The sequence below is a fragment of the Haliotis rufescens genome, unplaced genomic scaffold, assembly GCF_023055435.1.
Source record: "Haliotis rufescens isolate VD_foot unplaced genomic scaffold, xgHalRufe1.0.p SCAF_24, whole genome shotgun sequence".
Taxonomy (NCBI): domain Eukaryota; kingdom Metazoa; phylum Mollusca; class Gastropoda; order Lepetellida; family Haliotidae; genus Haliotis; species Haliotis rufescens.
In genome coordinates, this window is record NW_025963935.1 from 7,404,450 (window position 1) to 7,427,671 (window position 23,222).

The window sequence follows — 23,222 nt, forward strand, 5'->3', positions numbered from 1 at the left end:
GTAAACAAACGAAGTTATACGATATAACCCCAAAATATACTGATTGAAGAATAAGGGAACAATAAAAAATATAGGGAAATGAGATTTACTGTCAATACACTGGAATTAGCGCGCATACAAATCCAATACATGTTGGAATCAAATGTTTAGATGTGTTTGTTTCAGGCGCGTATTTAGTTGACGAGTGAGTGAGTGGGTGGGTGCATGGGTGGGTGAGTGAGTGAGTGAGTTGGGTTTAACGCCGCTTTTAACAGTATTCCAATCATATCACGGCGTGTCAGCTTAATGTGGAAGGAAAGCCTGAAGTGATGCAGGTCTCAGACGTTTACCACTTCGGCGAACCGGGTTTCGAACCCACAATCATAGGTTTCTGGCGTACCCAAGGGACACAACTCTGCACAGCGAATCGCGGCGCCTTATCGAACGCTTAACCACCTTAACCACCTTGGCTACCACACCGCCCCTTCCCACACACGATGAATGAGTGAGTGAGTGGGTGAGTTGTGTTTAACGCCGCTTTTAACAGTATTCCAGTTATATCACGGCGTGTCAGCTTAATGTGGGAGGAAAGCCTGAAGTGATGCAGGTCTCAGACGTTTACCACTTCGGTGAAACCCACGAGCACGGGTTTGGTGCTGACAAACCTAGAAACATAATCGGTGCGAACCGGGATTCGAACCCACAATCATAGGTTTCTGGCGTGCCCAAGGGACGCAACTCTGCACAGCGAATCGCGGCGCCTCAGACGACTGGGCCACCCGTGACAATGCTCTCTCATTTATTTCCATCAGTTTACGTATGTGTAGAGCATAGGGTATCTCAAAAGTCATAAAAAATATCAACTTTGTTCGGTCTGGATGTACGCCGCTTTTAGCAATATTCCAGCAATATCAGGGCGGAAGACACCAAGAATAGGCTGCACGCATTGTACCCTTGTGGAGAATCGAACCCGGGTCTTCGGCGTGACGAGCGAACGCTTAACCACCACAAGGCTACCCCACCACCCCTTCCCACACACGATGAAACGACCAGTGTCATCGGACATCGGAAACTGTTGAAGCTGAGCTGAGCGAAGCAGCCGCCTTCTCATGACCTTGCCCTTTGACCAAAGACCAAAAATCTTATCAGTTATTCTAGAGAAGTTTAAGAAAAGAAAGGAAAAAAAAAATTCTTGAGAAAAAATCTATTTAAAAAATCCACTTTCCCTATTCATCTCTCCTATTGAAAGAAAAAATATGCTTCAGTCAGTTGATAACATTTAGTTTGTTTGCCACCAAATAAATACATTGTTTTAATTAAAAAAATATACATATCTGTTTTTGCAGATGTACCTGAAAAAATATCTTCACCCACCCACACCACTCCCCTTCCATTCAAATGGTCGATTCCGGATAGTGTTTAGTAGTAAGAGAATACTGTTAAGGGGAGATAACTCTAAATATATTTGAAGATTGTAGATGGCGCTGTGTGCACAGTAACCAGAAAGCGTGATTCGCAACGAGTGAATCGATGTGAATATGAATTAAGAAAGTGCAAAACAACCCACTAAATTCAATTAGACGCTATGACAGCAACTCACAGGTTTAGTGTGCCCAGGGGCTACAATAAGGATCGCATCGAACCTGCAAACGACGGAGTTTACTTCGCTCTGCCGACAGAGAGAACACACGTCGGGATATGGAGCTTCCAAAGTTTACACTCAGATCCACTGATACTAACGGGACACCGTCAACCTATCACCTCGTTATGTTTCGGATTTAATGCAAGTCCTAAACTTCTTTGCTCGGCAGCTGGTGATTACGTGATTGTTTGGAATATCCACAGTGCACGTGAGAAATTTATGAAGGGTGACCGCGTCACTGGTCAGATTATCGGGACAACACTCGGCGAGGTGCAGTTCTGTTGTTTCAACGTTGACGATACCCTGGTTGCCGCGTGTGTTGATAACAAAGTTTTTATTCTCACGTCCAACTTCCAATCTGTAATCGCAGAACTAGAAGGACATAATGGCCGCATCACTCGAGCCGAATTTTGCCCCCATTATACATCCACGCTTGTTACAATATCGGATGATCGCACGTTCAAGGTGTGGGATACTAGGATGTTATCGCTTGTGTACGAATCTGCCATCATCACGTCATCCTCCCTGATCAGCCTGGCTATGAACTGGTCCGATCCCCACGTTACGCTCGGCTCTTCTGACGGGATTCTAAGAACCTATGATCTCACCGACGGCAACAACTTTCGTAGCTTACATCAAGTCGATATCTCTAAAGCTGTGTTGAAACAACGGGAAAGAATTGCAATTTTGAAAAGTAAATCAGAAGAAAAAGGCACAATGACTGTCACAAAAAGAGGGACTTGGAAAAAACCAAATTCGAAGGATGTGGAGGTTGAAACTGCAACAGAGCAGGGCCAGGCTGTGCTGTGTGTGTGCTTCTCCTATCCCCCCACCCAGAAGGAGACGACCGAAGTGGCGCCGCAGTTTGAGAAATCAGCTGCCAATGACCTCCTGGCGTCACAGCCTCCTGTGTTGGTTGTTGTCACCACAGGTGCTGCACTTCAGCTCAATGCTAAAAACCTGGAGATTTTAGACTTCACAGATCTGCACAATCCTCTGTCCAGTGTTGGTCCGGAAGGAGAGTCGAGGTGTATCAATACTGCAGATGTTGCCGCCATCGCTCAGAGTCCTGGCGCCGCCTCTCTGTGGGCACTCCTGGGCACCATGTTTGATAACGAACTAAATGTGGTTCATTTTGGATTGTCTGATTCGGGTTTGTGTAAGAAAAATGTGGATTTAGATTCCTCCTTGACCTATGTTTTATCCGGTCTGATGGATCTTGAAGCTGGTGAAGACGAGCACGATGACTCAGGTTTGTGTGTGGTAGCTGTGAATTCTCTATGTGAGAAATCTCCACTGAAATCCGAGCTGATTCCACAGTCAAAACCCGAGACCCCCAAATCAAAAACAGTTAAAACCCCAGGTTATGATAAACGGAGAAAATCTGACCCAATGAACCAACCTTTGACCTTTAAACCCAAGGTCAAATCATCCGGTTACACTCAAACTCCACGGACAACCATGTTTAAACCAAAAATCAATAAACCCATGAAATCAGTTTTAAAAAAACCATCGTCAGAAAATAAAGTGTTTGATGTAGAATACCCCCTTGACAGTGCTCCCCCGACAGAACTTCAAGACAGGATCAATGTAGCCGAGAGACCTACTCCGGTCAATAGGGTCACCTTCTCGGACGATGGTCATAGTGTAGCTTGTGCCCTTGCGAACAAAACAGCCTCAATATTCAAGTTTCCCATTGGTCAGAATGTGGGCCGAGTGTATGTGGGCCACAATAGCAGTGTCAATTCTGTTGCCTGGAATCACAGCGGGACCCTGGTCATCACCTCGTCAGATGACAAGACGGCCTCCATCTGGACCCGAGGATCAAGTGACCCTCTGCTGAAGTTTGACATGATTTCCGACAATATGTCCGTCAATAAGGAGCAGGTAACTCAATATGGGTCGAACATTGATTCTAGTGAAGGAGTGAGTAAGTTGGGTTTAATGCCACTTTTAGCACTATTCAAGTTATATCACGGCGTGTCAGCTTCATGTGGGAGGAAGCACAAAGTGATGCAGGTCTCAGACGTTTACCATCATTAAGCCGACTGTTAGATCCAAAAAAAAAGGGAGCACGGGTGGCCCAGTCGTCTAAGGTGCCGCGATTCGCTGTGCAGAGTTGCGTCACTTGGGCACGCCAGAAACCTATGATTGTGGGTTCGAATCCCGGTTCGCCCCGATTATGTTTCTAGGTTTGTCAGCACCATGCCCGTGCTCGTGGGTTTCACCAAAGTGGTAAACCTCTGAGACCTGCATCACTTCGGGCTTTCCTCCCACATTAAGCTGACACGCCGTGATATGACTGGAATAATGTTAAAAGCGGCGTTAAACCCAACTCACTCACTGTTAGATAAACAAGTGTTGGATTAACAAGTGAGTATGGCTTTACGCCGCTTTCAGCAATATTCCAGCAATATCTCGGCGGGGGACACCAGAAGGGGGCTCCACACAATGTACCTATGTTGGGAATCGAACCCGGGTCTTCGGCATGACGAGCAACCGCTATAACCACTAGGCTACCTGAATGCCCCGGATTAACAAGACTTGACTGTACTTGCACTGCATGTCATTTTGTGATCTGTAAATACTTTTATGGGGTACTGTATGTCATTTTGTGATCTGTAAATACTTGTACGGGGGTACTGTATGTGATTTTGTGATCTGTAAATACTTGTATGGGGGTACTGTATATCTTATTGTAAGGTATGAAAACTTGTATGGGAGTACTGTATGTCATTTTGTGATCTGTAATCACTTGTAAGGGGGTACTGTATGTGATTTTGTAATCTGTAAATACTTGTATGGGGGTACTGTATGTCATTTTGTGATCTGTAAATACTTGTATGGGAGTACTGTATGTCATTTTGTAATCTGTAAATACTTGTATGGGAGTACTGTATGTCATTTTGTAATCTGTAAATACTTGTATGGGAGTACTGTATGTCATTTTGTAATCTGTAAATACTTGTATGGGAGTACTGTATGTCATTTTGTAATCTGTAAATACTTGTATGGGAGTACTGTATGTCATTTTGTGATCTGTAAATACTTGTACGGGGGTACTGTATGTGATTTTGTGATCTGTAAATACTTGTACGGGGGTACTGTATATTTTATTGTAAGGTATGAAAACTTGTATGGGGGGACTGAATGTCATGTCTTAAGGTGTAAAAGCATGATGCATAGGTAGAAGAATAATCATTAATGAAATACGTTGCCCCAACACTGGTGAGTGACTGACGCACGGCATATTCCCGGTATGCACAGGTGAAGGCAGACAAGAGCAACACGTTGTTCCCCCGGGAAGTTCGACATGGCCAGTTCTTCTACATGGACAGGTTTGTTCTGCTGACGTGTGGCAGCTCTCTCCACCTCTACAAGTACTACCTGGACGCAGCCCGAGACGAGATCAAGAGATACCTGACAAAAAGCAGGTATGTTGTCAGTCAATACAACGAGTGAATTCATTATCACTGTCGCTAAGACAGGTGAGTTGATAATCACTGTCAATCATCACTACAACAGGTGAGTTGATTTTCAATGTCAATCATCACTACAACAGGTTAGTTGGTTGTCAATGTCAGTCATCACTACAACAGGTGAGTTGATTGTCACTGTCAATCATCACTACAACAGGTGAGTTGATTTTCAATGTCAATCACTACAGCAGGTGAGTTGATTATCACTGTCAATCTCCACAACAGGTGAGTTGATTGTCACTGTCAATCATCACTACAACAGGTGAGTTGATTTTCAATGTCAATCATCACTACAACAGGTTAGTTGGTTGTCAATGTCAGTCATCACTACAACAGGTGAGTTGATTGTCACTGTCAATCATGACTGCAACAGGTGAGTTGATTGTCACTGTCAATCATCATTACAACAGGTGAGTTGATTGTCACTGTCAATCACTACAACAGGTGAGTTGATTGTCACTGTCAATCACTACAACAGGTGAGTTGATTGTCACTGTCAATCATCACTACAACAGGTGAGTTGATTGTCACTGTCAATCATCACTACAACAGGTGAGTTGATTGTCACTGTCAATCATGACTGCAACAGGTGAGTTGATTATTACTGTCAATCATCTCTACAACAGGTGAGTTGATTATCACTGTCAATCATGACTGCAACAGGTGAGTTGATTATTACTGTCAATCATCTCTACAACAGGTGAGTTGATTATCACTGTCAATCATGACTGCAACAGGTGAGTTGATTGTCACTGTCAATCACTACAACAGGTGAGTTGATTGTCGTTGTCAATCCTCACTACAACAGGTGAGTTGGTTATCACCGTCAGTCACTACAACAGGTGAGTTGATTATCTATGTTAATCAATGCAACAGGTGAGTTGATTGTCATTGTCAATCCTCACTACAACAGGTGAGTTGATTATCTATGTTAATCACTACAACAGGTGAGTTGATTATCTATGTTAATCAATGCAACAGCTGAGTTGGTTATCACTGTCAGTCACTACAACAGGTGAGTTGATTATCACTGTCAATCACAACAACAGGTAAGATGATTATCTATGTTAATCAATGCAACAGGTGAGTGGGTTAACACTGTCAATCACTACAAAAAGTGAGTTGATTATCTATGTTAATCAATGCAACAGGTGAGTTGATTGTCACTGTCAGTCACTACAACAGGTGAGTTGATTATCACTCTGTCTGTTCCAGGTACAAGCTAGTCCAGAGCTGGGCTACACAGAGTCAGACAATAACCTCCATGACCGCCATCAACGCCTTCCACTCCCACCTCGTCATCTGTGCAGGCTCCAACCGTGACATCGAGGTGTTTGACCTCAACCAAGGCACCCTGGCCACAGTGATACAGGACACTCACACCCGTCCAGCACACTCTATTTGTCTCAACAAGGGGTCCAGCTACGCCTCCCAGCCGTCGTCCGCCTACAACATCTTTGCATCAGCTGCTGCTGCTGATTGCATCAAGCTGTGGGACATGCGGGCCCAGCGCTGTGTGCAGAGGCTGGAGGGACATTTGAACCAGGCCCACGCTTGTGGACTTGCCCTGAGTCCGTGTGGCAAGTACCTGGCCACGGGATCCGAGGACAGGCTGGTGTACGTGTTTGACCTGCGGGCAGGGACCTACTGCGTCAGACTGCGAGGGAACACCGATGTTGTCACGGACGTCACCTTCCATCCTGCTCAGCCTACCCTGGTGTGTGGGAGTCTGGATGGGAGGGTTATGTCTTTTGTTCCAGTGTGATGTCACGGCTGAGACCACCTGTCATGCTGAAGTTAGGATAAACTGTTACTTTGTTATGGAATGAATGTTATTCCTGCTTTGTTTTTGATCTCACCATGAATGGACATGTCGATGTTGAGAAATGAACTGATAAATAAATTCATGTAAGTTGATCTGCTATTTCATACATTCGAATTTTTTTACTATTTCAAAGTTTTAGCCTTCACCCTGCATTGAGTGAACTGGTGTTCCTTACATCACACCCACTTGCCAACAAGTGTCCTGCTTGGTTGGCTCCTCCCCCTGACCCTGTCACTGCTTGGGTGGCTCCTCCCCCTGACCCTGTCACTGCTTGGGTGGCTCCTCCCCCTGACCCTGTCACTGCTTGGGTGGCTCCTCCCCCTGACCCTGTCATTGCTTGAGTGGCCCCTCCACCTGACCCTGTCATTGTTTGAGTGGCCCCTCCACCGGACCCTGTCATACCTTTGGTGGCTACTCCCCCTGACCCTGTCATTCCTTTCGTGGCTCCTCCCCCAGGCCACATCATTGCTTGGTGCCTCCTCCCATAGGCCATGTCATTGCTTGGATGGCTCCTCCCCTAGACCTGTCATTGCTTGGATGGCTCCTCCCCTGGACCTGTCATTGCTTGGATGGCTCCTCCCCTGGACCCATTATTGCTTTATGGTTCCTCCCCTGGACCTGTCATTGCTGGGATGGCTCCTCCCCTAGACCTGTCATTGCTTGGATGGCTCCTCCCCTGGACCCATTATTGCTTGGGTGGTTCCTCCCCTAGACCCATTATTGCTTGAGTGGCCCCTCCCCCTTACCCTGTCATTCCTTAGGTGGCTCCTCCCCCTGACCCTGTCATTCCTTAAGTGGTTCCTCCCCTGGACCCATTACTGCTTTATGGCTCCTCCCCTGGACCCATCAATACTTGGGTGGCTCTCCCCTGGACCCATCATTGCTTGGGTTGCTCCTCCCCTGGACCCATCAGTACTTGGGTGGCTCCTCCCCTGGACCCATCATTGCTTGGGTTGCTCCTCCCCTGGACCCATCAATACTTGGATGGCTCCTCCCCTGGACCCATCATTGCTTGTGTGTCTCCTCCACAGCTCCTCTCCAGGTCTGTCGCGGCCACTGTGGTCTAGTGGTAGAGCCTCCGCCCGGAGAGCGGAAGGTCCGGGGTTCGATCCCCGGTCGCGTCATACCAAAAGACGTTAAACGATGGTACTTGTTGTTACCCTGTCTGGTGCTCGGCATTAAGGGGCTAAAACAAGGACTGGTCGGCTCGGAATCAGTATACTGTGTCTGAGTGGGGTATTCATGTTAAACTGCGGCATGGTATCCCAGTGAGCTAGCACAATAAATTGGCATCAGTCCAGACTAGTACAAGCAGCCACACAAACACACACACGTACAAGCACGTCGCTGTATAAGTGCAATAATATTGGACGCGACGTTAAACCCCATTTCACCTCACCTCACTCAGGACCGTCATTGTTTAGGTGGCCCCTCCCCTGGACCCGTCATTGCATGGATGGCTCCTTCCCTGTTATTGTTTTAAAAGTCTCGACACTGATTGGCCGATTAGATGGAAAGCGTCCTCAGATCTCCACACAGAATGATATCAGACAGAGTAAGGAGGTCAGAAGGTATAGATTTATTGACAGTAATGTACAGTGACAAACACTCAAGCATTTATTTAATTGAAAACACACTGCTATCCCAAAATACAAATACAAATATGCACTAACAATGAACATGACTGCTGGTACTGAAAAATATGATGACCGCTACGCAGATATTTAAAACTGACGAATTAACAAGAAAAGCTTGAGACATGCAAAGAGCAAAGATTGATACACCGTGAATTAACTGCCACCAATTTGCTCACGGTACAAATTGGGAGGTATTGCGAAACATATCTTGTGCATGTTACCAGTATGCCTACCTGGGAGTATCTCCCCTGCGTAATTACCACTCCCCGGAAGCATCTCGCTCATGATACCGCTACCCGGAAGTATCTCGCCCACGATACCGCTACCCGGAAGTATCTCGCTCATGATACCGCTACCCGGAAGTATCTCGCTCATGATACTGCTACCCGAGGCTTTAAAAAACAAACAAACAATTCTCAGCATGGGTTGCCTCTTACTGATGGGTGTAACTAAAAAAAATTCTATCTCCGTGTCATTCGAAAACGGTTTACGACGACTCTAAGTTCTGGAAGAGGTTCAGAGTTTTTCTCTTTATAGGACACAATGTTCTGGATTTTCGAGGGCGGTGGGGTAGCCTAGTGGTTTAAAGCGTTGGCTCGTCACGCCGAAGACCCGGTTCGATTCCCCACGTGTGTGAAGCCCATTTTCCGGTGTCCCCCTCCGTGATATTGCTGGAATATTGCTAAAGGCGGCGTAAAACCATACTCACTCACTCTGGATAATCGAGCATGGTTTTCAAGGTGACCAAGATGATGAAGAGGATGAATCTAGGTCTGTGATGCTTCAGATTCGCCAGTCAGGGTTGTGTCGATATTCTAGTGAGACCAACACAGCCCTTACCCCAGCATACACCAGCAACAGCAGGGCGGGGCCAAGAGAGCTGCTGGTGACAAGGTGTTTACACAAGCTCCTCACCGAGGTGAAACTGTTGATCTCTGGGCGGGACTTGATGTATCTGCAAGTGTCACTCACCTTCTTCATGTCAATGTTTGGTTTCATAAAATAATAAAATGCCAAAACCACAAGTATCTCAAAAAAAACTTTAGCGATAAAAGTTAGCTGACTTCCGTTCCACGATTGAGGATTCTCCGCTCTGGGCGCTGGAGGCGCCGCTTGTCTCCCAGGTGTGTCTGTCTGGCGTTGACGATGTCGCAAAGAAGGTGACGTTGAAGGTTGACTTTCTTCAGCTGAAAAGTGAAATAGAGACGTCAGTTAAATGTCTCTATCACTGTGTGTTCAAGGATTGTGTATCAAGTAAGAGTGATGTCAGCTACACCATGCCGCGAGGTCAGATGCATGGTTTGATGTGATTACGGCAAAACATTCGATTGGTAAAATATTAGAACAAAATAAAGTGTGACGGGCTCTTCTAGTTTTTGAGTCTCATGAAGATTGCATGAATTCAACTTAAGTCGTTTAAACTCATGCCAAAGGTACTTTCTGATTGGATACACCGTCTCCATGGTGACACGTGATGTTCATGTGAGAGCAGTGCCACGTGCTTCCAATTCATGATGTCCTCGACATACATTGTCGCAATATTGCTGTCTGCATCTTCCCGAGGCAAGAGCGTTAACTGACTTTACAAGTCCAGTTTCCACCCGAACTAGGCTGGAATTCCTGGGTTCGATCGTAGCGCCACCAGTGGTTATTACGAGTTATGTCCATTCTATGCCTCTCCCATATGGACCAATCAGATTCCAACTCTTGTATAACATGCATTTGCTTCAAACAAAATGGTGGCGCTGATCGACCATCAAGATCTATTTTGTGATAAAACGGTTCTTACTTCGCGAAGTACATGAAATCAAGTGAGCACCTTGATTAGAAACATGAAAAGATTTGGAAAATATCTGTTGACAACGAGTTGGCGATGCACACGCCTTGCAAATCCTGCAATCGACCGAATTCTGCATGGCAGTTTACGAACCGGATTTCGATTTCGGTGCGCGATTTTGATTGGACTATGCATAGACTCGTTAGTCCAGCCAAAATGTAACTCCATAATCCCAGCCTAGTTCGGCAAGGGTGGAAACTGGACTTTTATAGTCAGTTAACTCTCTTGCCTCGGCAAGATGTGCTGTCTGTGTCTGTTCAAAACTGTGTACATTACCTGCATCACAGCCAGACGCATCTTCGTTATGTCGTCTGACTTTCACCATCTGGCTCATGAACTTCAAAATAGGAATGTCAAGCTCCGCAATGAACGTCTCGGTCCGTCGACATGCGGGGTCCACATCGTCGCAGTAGTTGCTGCAGCGGAGCAGTCGGTGATTGCCGTTGAGCTGAAGGGCCTCGAAAAACTGTCTTTCTCTTTCTTTTAATTGCTTTTCTGTAACCTTATCCATCTTTGACATCACGCCGAACACAGGTATTCCTAAAGAAAGAATAACTTACTCAAGGTCATTGTTAGAAGAAAATGGTAAAATATAGCAGTGTGTCATCATCTAAATGGGAAGATGTACAAGCATATTATCTAAAGTTAAAGCTATACCAGTACCTGTTTATCATCCAAAACTGGCTCCCACCGGAGATATCGCTTGGATGAGATCAAGCGATATCTACACTGTAGATATCGCTGCAATGAAATTACATCACAATGCTTTGCAGACCATTGTGACATCACTGGTTACCATGACGTCACAATCAAATGACATCGCTAATGGCTCTGCTACTGAAGCTGTTTGCAGTACTTTTTACACCGAAGACACTGCTAATTACTGTCTACAAATTGAAAAAGTTGAAAGAATGATGTTGGATGATAAATAAAATCTCACCCTCGTGTCTTTTGATATCAAATATATCAACACTCGTTGATAAAAGTGGCAAAAATCCTCGGCAAGCCTTGGAATTTTTCCACTTTTATCAACACGTGTTGATATATTTGATATCAAAAGACACTCGGGTGAGATTCTCTATATATCATCATATAAACAGGAAAATATAACAGCATATCATTTATTAAAAATCCGTGAAGATCCGGTCTTAGCAACCCATGCTTGTAGTAAGAGGCGACTATAGATGGAATATTGCTGAGTGCGGCGTTAAACAACAAACCAAGTAAGAGGCGACTAATGGGACCGGGTGGTCAGACTCGCTGACTTGGTTGATGCACGTCATCGTATCCTAATTGCGTGGATCGATGCTCATGAAGTTAATCTCTGGTCCAGACTTGATTTATTTACATACCGCAATAGCAGGAATATTAATGTTGCTGAGCGCGGCGTTAAACAAAAAAACACACCCAAAACTAAAGGTGAAGCTACACCAGTATGCAATCATCTAAATGGGAAGATATACCCGTATATCTTTATATGGAAAACTGGGATTTTGGTTGATTCGCAAGGAATCCAAGGGAGTGAGTGAGTTGGGTTTAACGCCGCTTTTAACAGTATTACAGTTACATCACGGCATGTCAGCTTGATGTGGGAGGAAAGCCCGAAGTGATGCAGGTCTCACACGTTTACCACTTCGGTGCAACCCACGAGCACGGGTATGGTGCTGACAAACCTAGAAACAAAATCGCGGTGAACCGGGATTCGAACCCACAATCACAGGTTTCTGGCGCGTGTCCAAGGGACGCAACTTTGCACAGAGAATCGCGGCGCCTTAGACGACAAGGCCACCCGAAGCCCTGCGTTAGTTCATCTGAGATACCCAAGGATGTAACTGAGGTATATATTATCACTCCCTCGGCTTTCTGGGGACATGGGTGGCCCAGTCGTCTAAGGCGCCGCAATTGGCTGTGCAGAGTTGCGTCCCTTGGGGACACCAGAAACCTGTGATTGTGGGTTCGAATCCCGGTTCGCCCCGATTATGTTTCTAGGTTTATCAGCACTATACCCATGCTCGTGGGTTTCACCGAAGTGGTTAAAGTCTAAGACCTGCATCACTTCGGGCTTTCCTCCCACATTAAGCTGACACGCCATGATATAACTGGAATACTGTTAAAAGCGCCGTTAAACCCAACTCGCCCATCTCATGCCTACCTGCGCGGCCTGCAACATCCACCAGGCAGCTGATCAGATTGACTGGAATCTCGGATGTAGCAGCGGTCACGAGCAGGACTCGGTCGACCTTCACCCCGTGGCCTTGCTCTCGATATCTGTCTGGGCGCGCCGGGCCACCGTCACGGTAGTTCACAGCCGTGACCGGTCCGTCGACAGGGAGTCGGCCATTGCAGATGATGCGAAGGTGTTCTCTCTGGCGTTCTGAGTGCACGTCATCAAAACCGGTTATTTCCAGCAAGGTTGGGAGGTTGACATCCCGGTATCTTGTGCTGGACCCGTGACAACACTTTGGGAAGCTGAAAGGACGGTTGAGGAGCTTTATGCCCAAAGGGACCAAAATGCACTTTGGCCCTTTTTGCATATTATTGCATAAATAATATCTATGAGTTCTTGTCTACTAAAATAAATTAATGAATAGCTTAGAGCCTAAAGGGACCAAAATGCATTTTGGCCCTTTTTGCATATCATTGCATAAAATACATTTATGAGTTCTTGTCTTCTTGTAGTAAAAATATCGTATGTTTTCATAGATAAGTTTTTGAAATGTAGCTACTTAAAATTCTGTTATAGGGCCAAAGTCAAGTTCCGAAAGGGCCAAAGTTTGCTAGATTTTGGTCCTTTTAGCTCTCATTTCCGTGTGTGGTTAAGACTGGTTGATCAAGAGATTTTGAAAGTTTGGAAACATTATTATTATGTTTCAACTATTTCAACAAATCAATTAAAAGAGCTTCAATAGTATGTGTTTGTACTTTCAGTAGTTGTTTATCAATCTCACATGTTAAATCCCATGCAAATGCCTGAGGGTAAAAAGGGCTAAAATACAGACATTGGCCCTTTCCTACCTTTTTTTTTCTTCTTTTTTTTCAAAAATCACATTTTTTTATTTTTGAGAATGGATTTACAGTCGCATGAATACCAAGAGATTCCTTATTTCAATGGACAAACAAATTAAAAACGTAAGTTTATTTCGTTTTTTTGAATGTTTTTTATAGCAACATTTATAAGTCCGCTGTCAGAATGTGTTAAACTTTAGGAATATATCAATGAATAAAAAATCTTCATTAACATGCATATGGTTATTGCTTTCATCACTTTTCTCATAACGGACTCCACATGATATTGGTCATTACGTCTCTAAGCTCTTCGATTTGGTTGAATGCAGGGTAATGTAAGCAACGGTTGCAGCAGCTTCATCTCGGAGAGCTCTCTCTGGTTTTCTGTATAAAGTGTTCTGTAAAGGAACTCTCCCTACACAGTTTTAAAATAATGTATTTCTAAAAGGATATTTGTATTATTGACCATCATTGACCTCAGGTGCTGTTTGAAGGAGATGGCGTTGACAAACCTCGAAAACTTAACCAGGGTAAGTCTCACCGTCTATAGTTTCCGCAATATCAAAGGGGCGCAAGTTTGAAAGTTAACTGCAGCTCCTCACGTGACTGTGTAAAGAGCTCTCCTTGCCGAGTTTCTATCTAGAAAACCGTCTCCGCGTGGAGCTCCACAAAGGGCTCGCTATTACAGCATCCTATGTAGTGTTCCCTATCTCAGGTTTCAAGTTGGCCATAAAGGACTCATTCCACGCTCCTGTAAAACTCGGTGTGCTGAGTTGCGGCCCTTTGGGGTGGCGGGATCCGATGGTCGTGGGTACCTAGCCTGGAGTCGACATGATTTTGTACCAAGTACCATGTACCACGTACATGTACCACGTGTGAGGCCTGAACCACTACAGGCCTTTCTCCCACATCAGGTTGGTTTGTTAGTTGGTTTGTTTGTTGGTTGGTTGGTTTGTTATTTAACGCCGCACTCAGCAATATTCCAGCTGTATGACGGCGGTCTGTAAATAATCGAGTCTGGACCAGACAATCCAGTGATTGACATCATGAGCATCGATCCACGCGTACGCAATTGGGATCGATGACATGCATCAACCAAGTCAGCGAGCCTGACCACCCTCCCGTTAGTCTTCTCTTACGACAAGCATAGTCGCCTTTTACGGTAAGCATGGGTTGCTGAAGACCTATTCTACCCCGGATCTTCACGGGTCCATCAGGCTTACATGCCGTGATATAACAGACGTACTGTTCAAAGGGCGTTCACTCACTCACTCACTCACCCTTTCACGTAAACCATCCTGGAATCAGCAGCTGCAGAGTGTGCATAATCGCTCCACGTGTCATCCGAGAGTGATGCAGCGATTGTGTTGACTAGAGAGGACTTGCCAGCTCCCGGGGCACCTGTAATGATGATGATGATGATGTTTTTATAAACTGTTATGGGGAAATGTAAAAAACGTGATATTAAAAAGAAGGATAGTATTAGGTGATGTAAACACGTGATATCAAAAAGAAGGAGATCACTAGGGAATGTTAACACGTGTCATGAAATAGACGGATGTTATGAGGTGATGTAAACACGTGATGCTAATTAGACGGATATTATGAGGTGATGTAAACACGTGATGTTAAATAGACGGATGTTATGAGGTGATGTAAACACGTGATATTACATTGACGGATTTTATGAGGTAATGTAAACACGTGATGTTAAATAGACGGATGTTACGAGGTGATGTAAACACGCGATGTTAAATAGACGGATTTTATAAGGTGATGTAAGCACGTGATTTTAAATAAACGGATGTTATGAGGTGATGTAAACACGCGATGTTAAATAGACGGATTTTATAAGGTGATGTAAGCACGTGATGTTAAATAGACGGATATTATGAGGTGATGTAAACACGTGATGTTAAATAGACGGATTTTATGAGGTGATGTAAACACGTGATATTACATTGACGGATTTTATGAGGTAATGTAAACACGTGATGTTAAATAGACGGATGTTACGAGGTGATGTAAACACGCGATGTTAAATAGACGGATATTATGAGGTAATGTAAACACATGATGTTAAATAAACGGATGTTACGAGGTGATGTAAACACGTGATGTTAAGTAGACGGATGTTACGAGGTGATGTAAACACGTGATGTTAAATAGACGGATGTTATGAGGTGATGTAAACACGTGATGTTAAAAAGAAGGATGTTACGAGGTGATGTAAACACGTGATGTTAAATAGACGGATGTTACGAGGTGATGTAAACACGCGATGTTAAATAGACGGATTTTATAAGGTGATGTAAGCACGTGATTTTAAATAAACGGATGTTATGAGGTGATGTAAACACGCGATGTTAAATAGACGGATTTTATAAGGTGATGTAAGCACGTGATGTTAAATAGACGGATATTATGAGGTGATGTAAACACGTGATGTTAAATAGACGGATTTTATGAGGTGATGTAAACACGTGATATTACATTGACGGATTTTATGAGGTAATGTAAACACGTGATGTTAAATAGACGGATGTTACGAGGTGATGTAAACACGCGATGTTAAATAGACGGATATTATGAGGTAATGTAAACACATGATGTTAAATAAACGGATGTTACGAGGTGATGTAAACACGTGATGTTAAATAGACGGATGTTACGAGGTGATGTAAACACGTGATGTTAAATAGACGGATGTTATGAGGTGATGTAAACACGTGATGTTAAAAAGAAGGATGTTACGAGGTGATGTAAACACGTGATGTTAAATAGACGGATGTTACGAGGTGATGTAAACACGCGATGTTAAATAGACGGATGTTATTAGGTGATGTAAACGCGTGATGTTAAATAGACGGATGTTACGAGGTGATGTAAACACATGATATTACATTGACGGATTTTATGAGGTGATGTAAACACGTGATATTAAAAAGAAGGATAGTATTAGGTGATGTAAACACGTGATATCAAAAAGAAGGAGATCACTAGGGGATGTTAACACGTGTCATGAAATAGACGGATGTTATGAGGTGATGTAAACACGTGATGCTAATTAGACGGATATTATGAGGTGATGTAAACACGTGATGTTAAATAGACGGATGTTATGAGGTGATGTAAACACGTGATGTTAAATAAACGGATGTTATGAGGTGATGTAAACACGCGATGTTAAATAGACGGATTTTATGAGGTGATGTAAGCACGTGATGTTAAATAGAAGGATATTATGAGGTGATGTAAACACGTGATGTTAAATAGACGGATGTTATGAGGTGATGTAAACACGTGATGCTAATTAGACGGATATTATGAGGTGATGTAAACACGTGATGTTAAATAGACGGATATTACGAGGTGATGTAAACACGTGATGTTAAATAGACGGATGTTACGAGGTGATGTAAACACGCGATGTTAAATAGACGGATTTTATAAGGTGATGTAAGCACGTGATGTTAAATAGATGGATATTATGAGGTGATGTAAACACGTGATATTACATTGACGGATGTTATGAGGTAATGTAAACACGTGATGTAAACACGTGATGTTAAATAGACGGATGTTATGAGGTGATGTAAACACGTGATGTTAAATAGACGTATGTTATGAGGTGATGTTAACACGTGATGTTAAATAGACGGATGTTAAGGGGTGATATAAACACGCGATGTTAAATAGACGGATATTATGAGGTAATGTAAACACATGATGTTAAATAAACGGGTTTTACAAGGTGATGTAAACACCCGATGTTAAATAGACGGATTTTATGAGGTGATGTAAACACGTGATGTTAAATAGACGAATGTTACGAGGTGATGTAAACACGGGATATTTAAACTGAAGCATATCATGTGATAGATGACCATGCCTCGGGGTAAGATGCCTGGCTGAAACATGTACCCGTGAAGATTCCGGGGAAAAATATACCTTCAGCAATCCAGGCTTGCCGTAAAAGGTGACTATGCTTGTCGTAAGAGGCAACCAAGGGGATCGGGGGGTCAGGCTCGCTGACTTGGTTGATGCATGTCATCGTATCTCAATTGCGTGAATCGATGCTCATGATATCAATCACTGGACTGTCTGGTCCATACTTGATTATTTACAGACAGCCGTCATATTGCTGGAATATTGTTGAGTGCGACGTTAAACAACAAACCAAAAACTAAAGACATTCGCATGAATCCTGAAAGGTCGGCGCCTCACTGGAGCAACTAAACTGCGTAGACCGGATCATTTGAATGAATCATTCGTCACCACTCGCCCCTTTCCGTAACCTGCAAGAAGACTCGACCCCCTGTCGATGAATGTTATGTGCGAAAATACGACAAACCAATCAGAATGCGCGTATGATTTCAAGTACTTCGTCAAAGAATCCCTCATAAATAATTTTTGATTTTACATATGTCTTGCATTTAAAAATATACCCAAGACACAGTTAAATGTGTTCAATTAAACTGTATAATTCCGCACGTCCCGATATGCTTTAAATTGCATCTGAAATAATATAATATATGGGGAAATATATGTGAACAATTACGCAACGAACTGACAATTGTTTTAGGTATGCCCGTTTGCGCTAAGACGGAACCCGGTCGCAAAAATGGCCACGAGAGGGGCACGAGTCGCTATTCGGCTTGTCCCGGAATAACACGAGTTGGTCACGAATGTTGAATGAATGTAAGGACATGTGTACCCATGATGGCGACAGTCAGCGGTCTGTCTCCACTGTTCTCCTGGCAAAGCCTGACAAATCTCTCCTGCCACATCTGTCTACCCTGCTGGTGACGGAGATGAACGCCCAGGTCTGGATCCAAGCTGCTGTAGTCATTGAAATCCGCCAACAGATCCTGCCCGTTGTTTCTTGACATCGTTGCAGGATTGGTTCGGACACAGGAAGGAAGGTGTGAGCTGTCAGAAAGAAGTCGATTTGAGTCATGCTATAAGTGAGTGAGTGGTTGGTTGGTTTGTTGTTTAACGCCGCACTCAGCAATATTCCAGCTATATGACGGCGGTCTGTAAATAATCGAGTCTGGACCAGACAATCCAGTGATTAACCTCATGAGCATATTTCCACGCAATTGGGATCGATGACATGCATCAACCAAGTCAGCGAGCCAGACCACCCGATCCCGTTAGTCGCCTTTTACGACAAGTATAGTCACCTTTTACGGCAAGCATGGTTTCTTGAAGACCTATTCTAACCCGGAATCTTCACGGGTCATGAGTGAGTTGGGTTTAACGCCTTAGACGACTGGGCCATCCGTGCCCCCTCATGCTATAAGATTTACTGGTGCAAGTTCATTCTGTGGAGTGACGGACCAACGACGTGACTCATAACAGGCAATTAAATTATAAATGTTGCAGATGCACAACACACATATCTATCCAAATGTCTTTGACAAGTTGCTTGTCTTCGGCCGTAGAATTTTTTGTATTTATTCGTCACATCGCAGATGTCTCGATCTTCTTTCCTATCCTAGAGTGTCCATTGTATCCCCGTTACGATAAACACCCAGACCCCATTCGCCACGCAAACTTCTTTTCAAAAGTGGCCTCACTACCATCTCTCTTATCACCGCAGCGACCGTGAAGGTCGGGGGGGGGGGGGGATAGGTCTTCAGCAACCCATGCTTACGACAAGCATAGTCGCGCCTCGTAAGAGGCGACTAACGGGATCGCTGACTTGGTTGCATGTCATTGTATCCCAGTTGCATGGATCGATGCTCAATGTCGATGCACATCAATGTCAATCACTGGATTGTCTGGTCCAGACTCGATTATTTACAGACCGCCTTCATATAGCTGGAATATTGCTGAGTGCGGTGTTAAACAATAAACAAACAAACAAACAAACCTTTAATCTGTCTTTATTTAATGACCTGTGCAATGTGACAAGCAGGTTCTTTGTGTAAAGATGAGAAATCTGCTGATATCGTGATCCTGCCGTCCGCATCACTTCAGTCGAAACGGCAACATCATAGAGATCATAGAGAACCTGTTGAGATTCCAACACTTCCACAATGTTCCCACAAACATCTCCAGAATATTGCCTTGCCTCCACAATCTCCCCTAGATCTCCACAAGCTCCCCCTAGATCTCCACAATCTCCCCTAGATCTCCACAATCTCCCCTAGATCTCCACAATCTCCCCCTAGATCTCCACAATCTCCCCCTAGATCCCCACAATCTCCCCTAGATCTCCACAATCTCCCCTAGATCTCCACAATCTCCTACTAGATCTCCACAATCTCCCCTAGATCTCCACAATCTCCCCCTAGATCCCCACAATCTCCCCTAGATCTCCACAATCTCCCCTAGATCTCCACAATCTCCCCTAGATCTCCACAATCTCCCCATAGATCTCTACAATCTCCCATAGATCTCCACAATCTCCTCCTAGATCTCTACAATCCTAGATCTTTGCAATCTCCCCCAAGATCTCTACAATCTTAGATATTTGCAATCTCCCCCTAGATCTCCACAATCTCCCCTAGATCTCCACAGTCTCCCCTAGATCTCCACCATCAGTCCGGAGTTTAACAAACAAACCAAAGCGTGCTCAGCTTGAAACACATATCCGTACCAGAAATCGATGTTTAAAATATAATGCTTACCCCACCTATTTGTTCAGATATCAGTCTGTCAAACGAAGGTTCTACTGATTATAAAAGACGAGATGGAATACAAAAGATGTCTGTGTGTGTGTGCTTCTGTTATGGGGGAGAAAAAAAACCAAAAATGAATCCACATTCTTGATAAAAAACCCAGATAAAACATGACAAAATTCTCTGTTCGATTCAGGGTATAACATTATGTGGACGAGGGTTTCCATACAATGTTTGTGATGGCAGATTCTAAGTGCCCGTAAGTAAGAATAAGGTTAAATTCAGAAACAAGAGATAAACATAGGCTTAGTGTTATGTTTCATAGGGTGAGTGAGTAAGTGAGTGGCTTGGAAGCACACAACACACTTATATACACAGTACACAACACATCTACGCAGGAACACATTCACAAACAAACACACAAGACATCCACACTCCAACACACAGCACATCCACACACCAACACACAACACATCCACACTCCAACACAACACATCCACACACCAAGACACAACACAGCCTCACACCAACAGACAACACATCCACAATCCAACACACAGCACATCCACACCCAAACACACAACACATCCACACACCAACACACAACACATCCACACACCAACACAAAACACATCCACACTCCAACACAACACATCCACACACCAAGACACAACACAGCCTCACACCAACAGACAACACATCCACAATCCAACACACAGCACATCCACACTCCAACACATCCACACTCCAACACACAGCACATCCACACTCCAACACATCCACACACCAACACACAACACATCCAAACTCCAACACACAACACATTCACACACCAACACACAGCACATCCACACACCAACAGACAACACATCAACACTCCAACACACAACACATCCACACCCAAACACACAACACATCGACACACCAACACACAACACATCCACACACCAACATACAACACATCCACACACCAACACACAACACATCCAGACTCCAACACACAACACATCCATACTTTGGTGCCATAGAAAAGATTCATTTATTTGTTTGCAAAAAGTATTTAGGTGTTAAAATAAACACTTCCAGCTTGGTGGTGTATGGAGAATGTGGAAGATTCCCTCTCTATGTATATTCAAATATAAAAGTTATTAAACACTGGCTGAGACTTATTGACATGCCCTCATATAGATTGCCAAAAAAGTGTTATAATATGATGATAGTTTATGATAATAATGGGAAAAGAAACTGGGTTACAGGTGTTAGAGAATTACTTTTCAGTTGTGGCTTTGGTGATATTTGGCAAAACCAAAATGTGTATTCCAAATCAATGTTTATACTTTCATTAACCCAGAGATTAAAGGATATTTATTTACAATCTTGGACAGCATCATTGACTCTAACAAACAAGTGCTTTTATTACAAAATGTTTAAATCAGAAATAATTATGAAAGATTATTTATCAAAAGTTAATGTTAAAAAAATTCGAACGGCTCTTTCACGTTTTAGATGTTCTTCTCACGACCTCATGTTAATAGAAACAGGGTGCTATGTAAACATTCCTCGTGAAGAAAGAATCTGTAATCTATGTAGTTTAAACTCAGTAGAAGATGAATTTCATTTCTTACTAGTATGTCCAGTGTATTTACACCTTAGAGAAAAATACCTGCAAGCTTATTATTACAGGTACCCTAATATTAATAAATTTGTTACACTGCTGTCAAACACAAAAAGAAGTATCTTACAAAATGTTTCCATGTACATATATTTTGCCTCTTTATACCGACAGATCCTTATGAAAGAATAATCTTATCTGCTTGGTATTAGGAAACTATTGTGTATATACATTAAGTACATATTTATAGATATTTGCCTTATGAATAAACTACAAACAAAAGAGTTAGAAATGGTATTAAACTACTAGGCTGTCATATGATATTGTGGGATGTGATATTACAAATGGTTTAGTATAGTTATATGTATATGAAATGATATGATGTGACATGACATGATGTGATATGATATGATAAGTGTTGTGGTGTGATATGATACATGAGGGGATATGATGCAATATGTTATTCGTATTATAGAAATTGTGTAAATACTTTTTTTTTTTTAGTGTACATATTTTATGGCTTGCGGTCTTCCAGTGTTGAATAAATATTGATTGATTTATATGAAATAAATTGGCATGGAATGACATGGCATTATATGGTATGATATGATAAGATATGATGGGATAAGCTATGCAATTGCTAATGTGTTGTGTGATATGACATGTTGAAATGTGATATAATATAGGAATGATATATGGTACGATGGTATGTATGGTATGTTATGATATGATAATGGTATATGAAATAATACTATATAGTATGATCTTATAATAATGATACAATATGATATGATGTTATAGAATATGTTGTATGATATAACAAGTTGTGATATGGTAAAATAGAAATTATGAAATTACAGGGTATGGTATTGTACTGTATGTGTGAAATTATGTGACTGCGTTGAGATGCGAGGTGGAATGACGTGAGGTGATTTGGTGAGATATGTACATAAATTGTATAAAATTGAATATTCTTCAAATTGTACTATAGGCCTGTGGCCTCTTCAGTATGTGAAATAAAGATTGACACATCCATACTCCAACACACAACACATCCACACAAGAACACATCCACACACCAACATACAACACATCTACAAACCACCACACAACACGTGTGTGTGCGGAAGTGTGAGTGTAGTTTGTGTGTAGTAACTAAAGTCTCACCTTGTCAACAGGATTGCAAATGTAGTTTTCAAGTTGCTGTCTTCTCGGGGTCTGTGGCTGACACAAATAGCCACTAGAAAACCGAAAACGAAAAACCGAAAGTAGGAAAGTACACACAGTGTTGGTATTCTGTTCCTTTGTTCTGTGAGCAAACCCATAGATCATGTTCTGACGTCACACACGAAGTAAAACGAAAGTGGGAAGTCCCACAGGCTAGTTTCTGCAGCGGATCAATACTGTGGAAATAGAGTGGACTTCCCCACAACTACTGTTGATACCTGTTGACGCGGCACGTTCCATTAGTGAGGTTGGACGGTGTCAATGTTTCCCAGAACTGTTGGTAGATTGAGCGATAGTTAGTTTGTATCAGTGTGGAGTGTGTAAGGGGGAAGTGTTTGAGGGTGGGGTA

The 23,222-nt window shown here is 43.2% G+C and overlaps 3 protein-coding genes across 3 annotated transcripts; 1 reads left to right on the forward strand and 2 right to left on the reverse strand.

Annotated features, from left to right (window-relative positions):
* Positions 1-1,443: 1,443 nt before the first annotated feature.
* LOC124117309 (WD repeat-containing protein 27-like) lies at positions 1,444-7,017 on the forward strand. Its single transcript, XM_046479126.2, has 3 exons — positions 1,444-3,508; positions 4,889-5,055; positions 6,316-7,017. The coding sequence occupies exons 1-3, from the start codon at positions 1,565-1,567 to the stop codon at positions 6,863-6,865; spliced, it is 2,661 nt and encodes an 886-aa protein (XP_046335082.2). The 5' UTR covers positions 1,444-1,564; the 3' UTR covers positions 6,866-7,017.
* A 50-nt stretch (positions 7,018-7,067) lies between these two features.
* LOC125383532 (jacalin-related lectin 34-like) lies at positions 7,068-7,388 on the reverse strand. Its single transcript, XM_048401869.1, has one exon. It carries the CDS (start codon positions 7,386-7,388, stop codon positions 7,068-7,070), a length of 321 nt encoding a protein of 106 aa, XP_048257826.1.
* Positions 7,389-8,484: 1,096 nt separating this feature from the next.
* Positions 8,485-22,964, reverse strand: LOC124117310. Its single transcript, XM_046479127.2, has 6 exons — positions 22,814-22,964; positions 18,123-18,337; positions 14,686-14,806; positions 12,552-12,868; positions 10,676-10,939; positions 8,485-9,749 (listed from the first exon to the last, which is right to left on the reverse strand). The coding sequence occupies exons 2-6, from the start codon at positions 18,295-18,297 to the stop codon at positions 9,346-9,348; spliced, it is 1,281 nt and encodes a 426-aa protein (XP_046335083.2). The 5' UTR covers positions 18,298-18,337; positions 22,814-22,964; the 3' UTR covers positions 8,485-9,345.
* Positions 22,965-23,222: the final 258 nt, after the last annotated feature.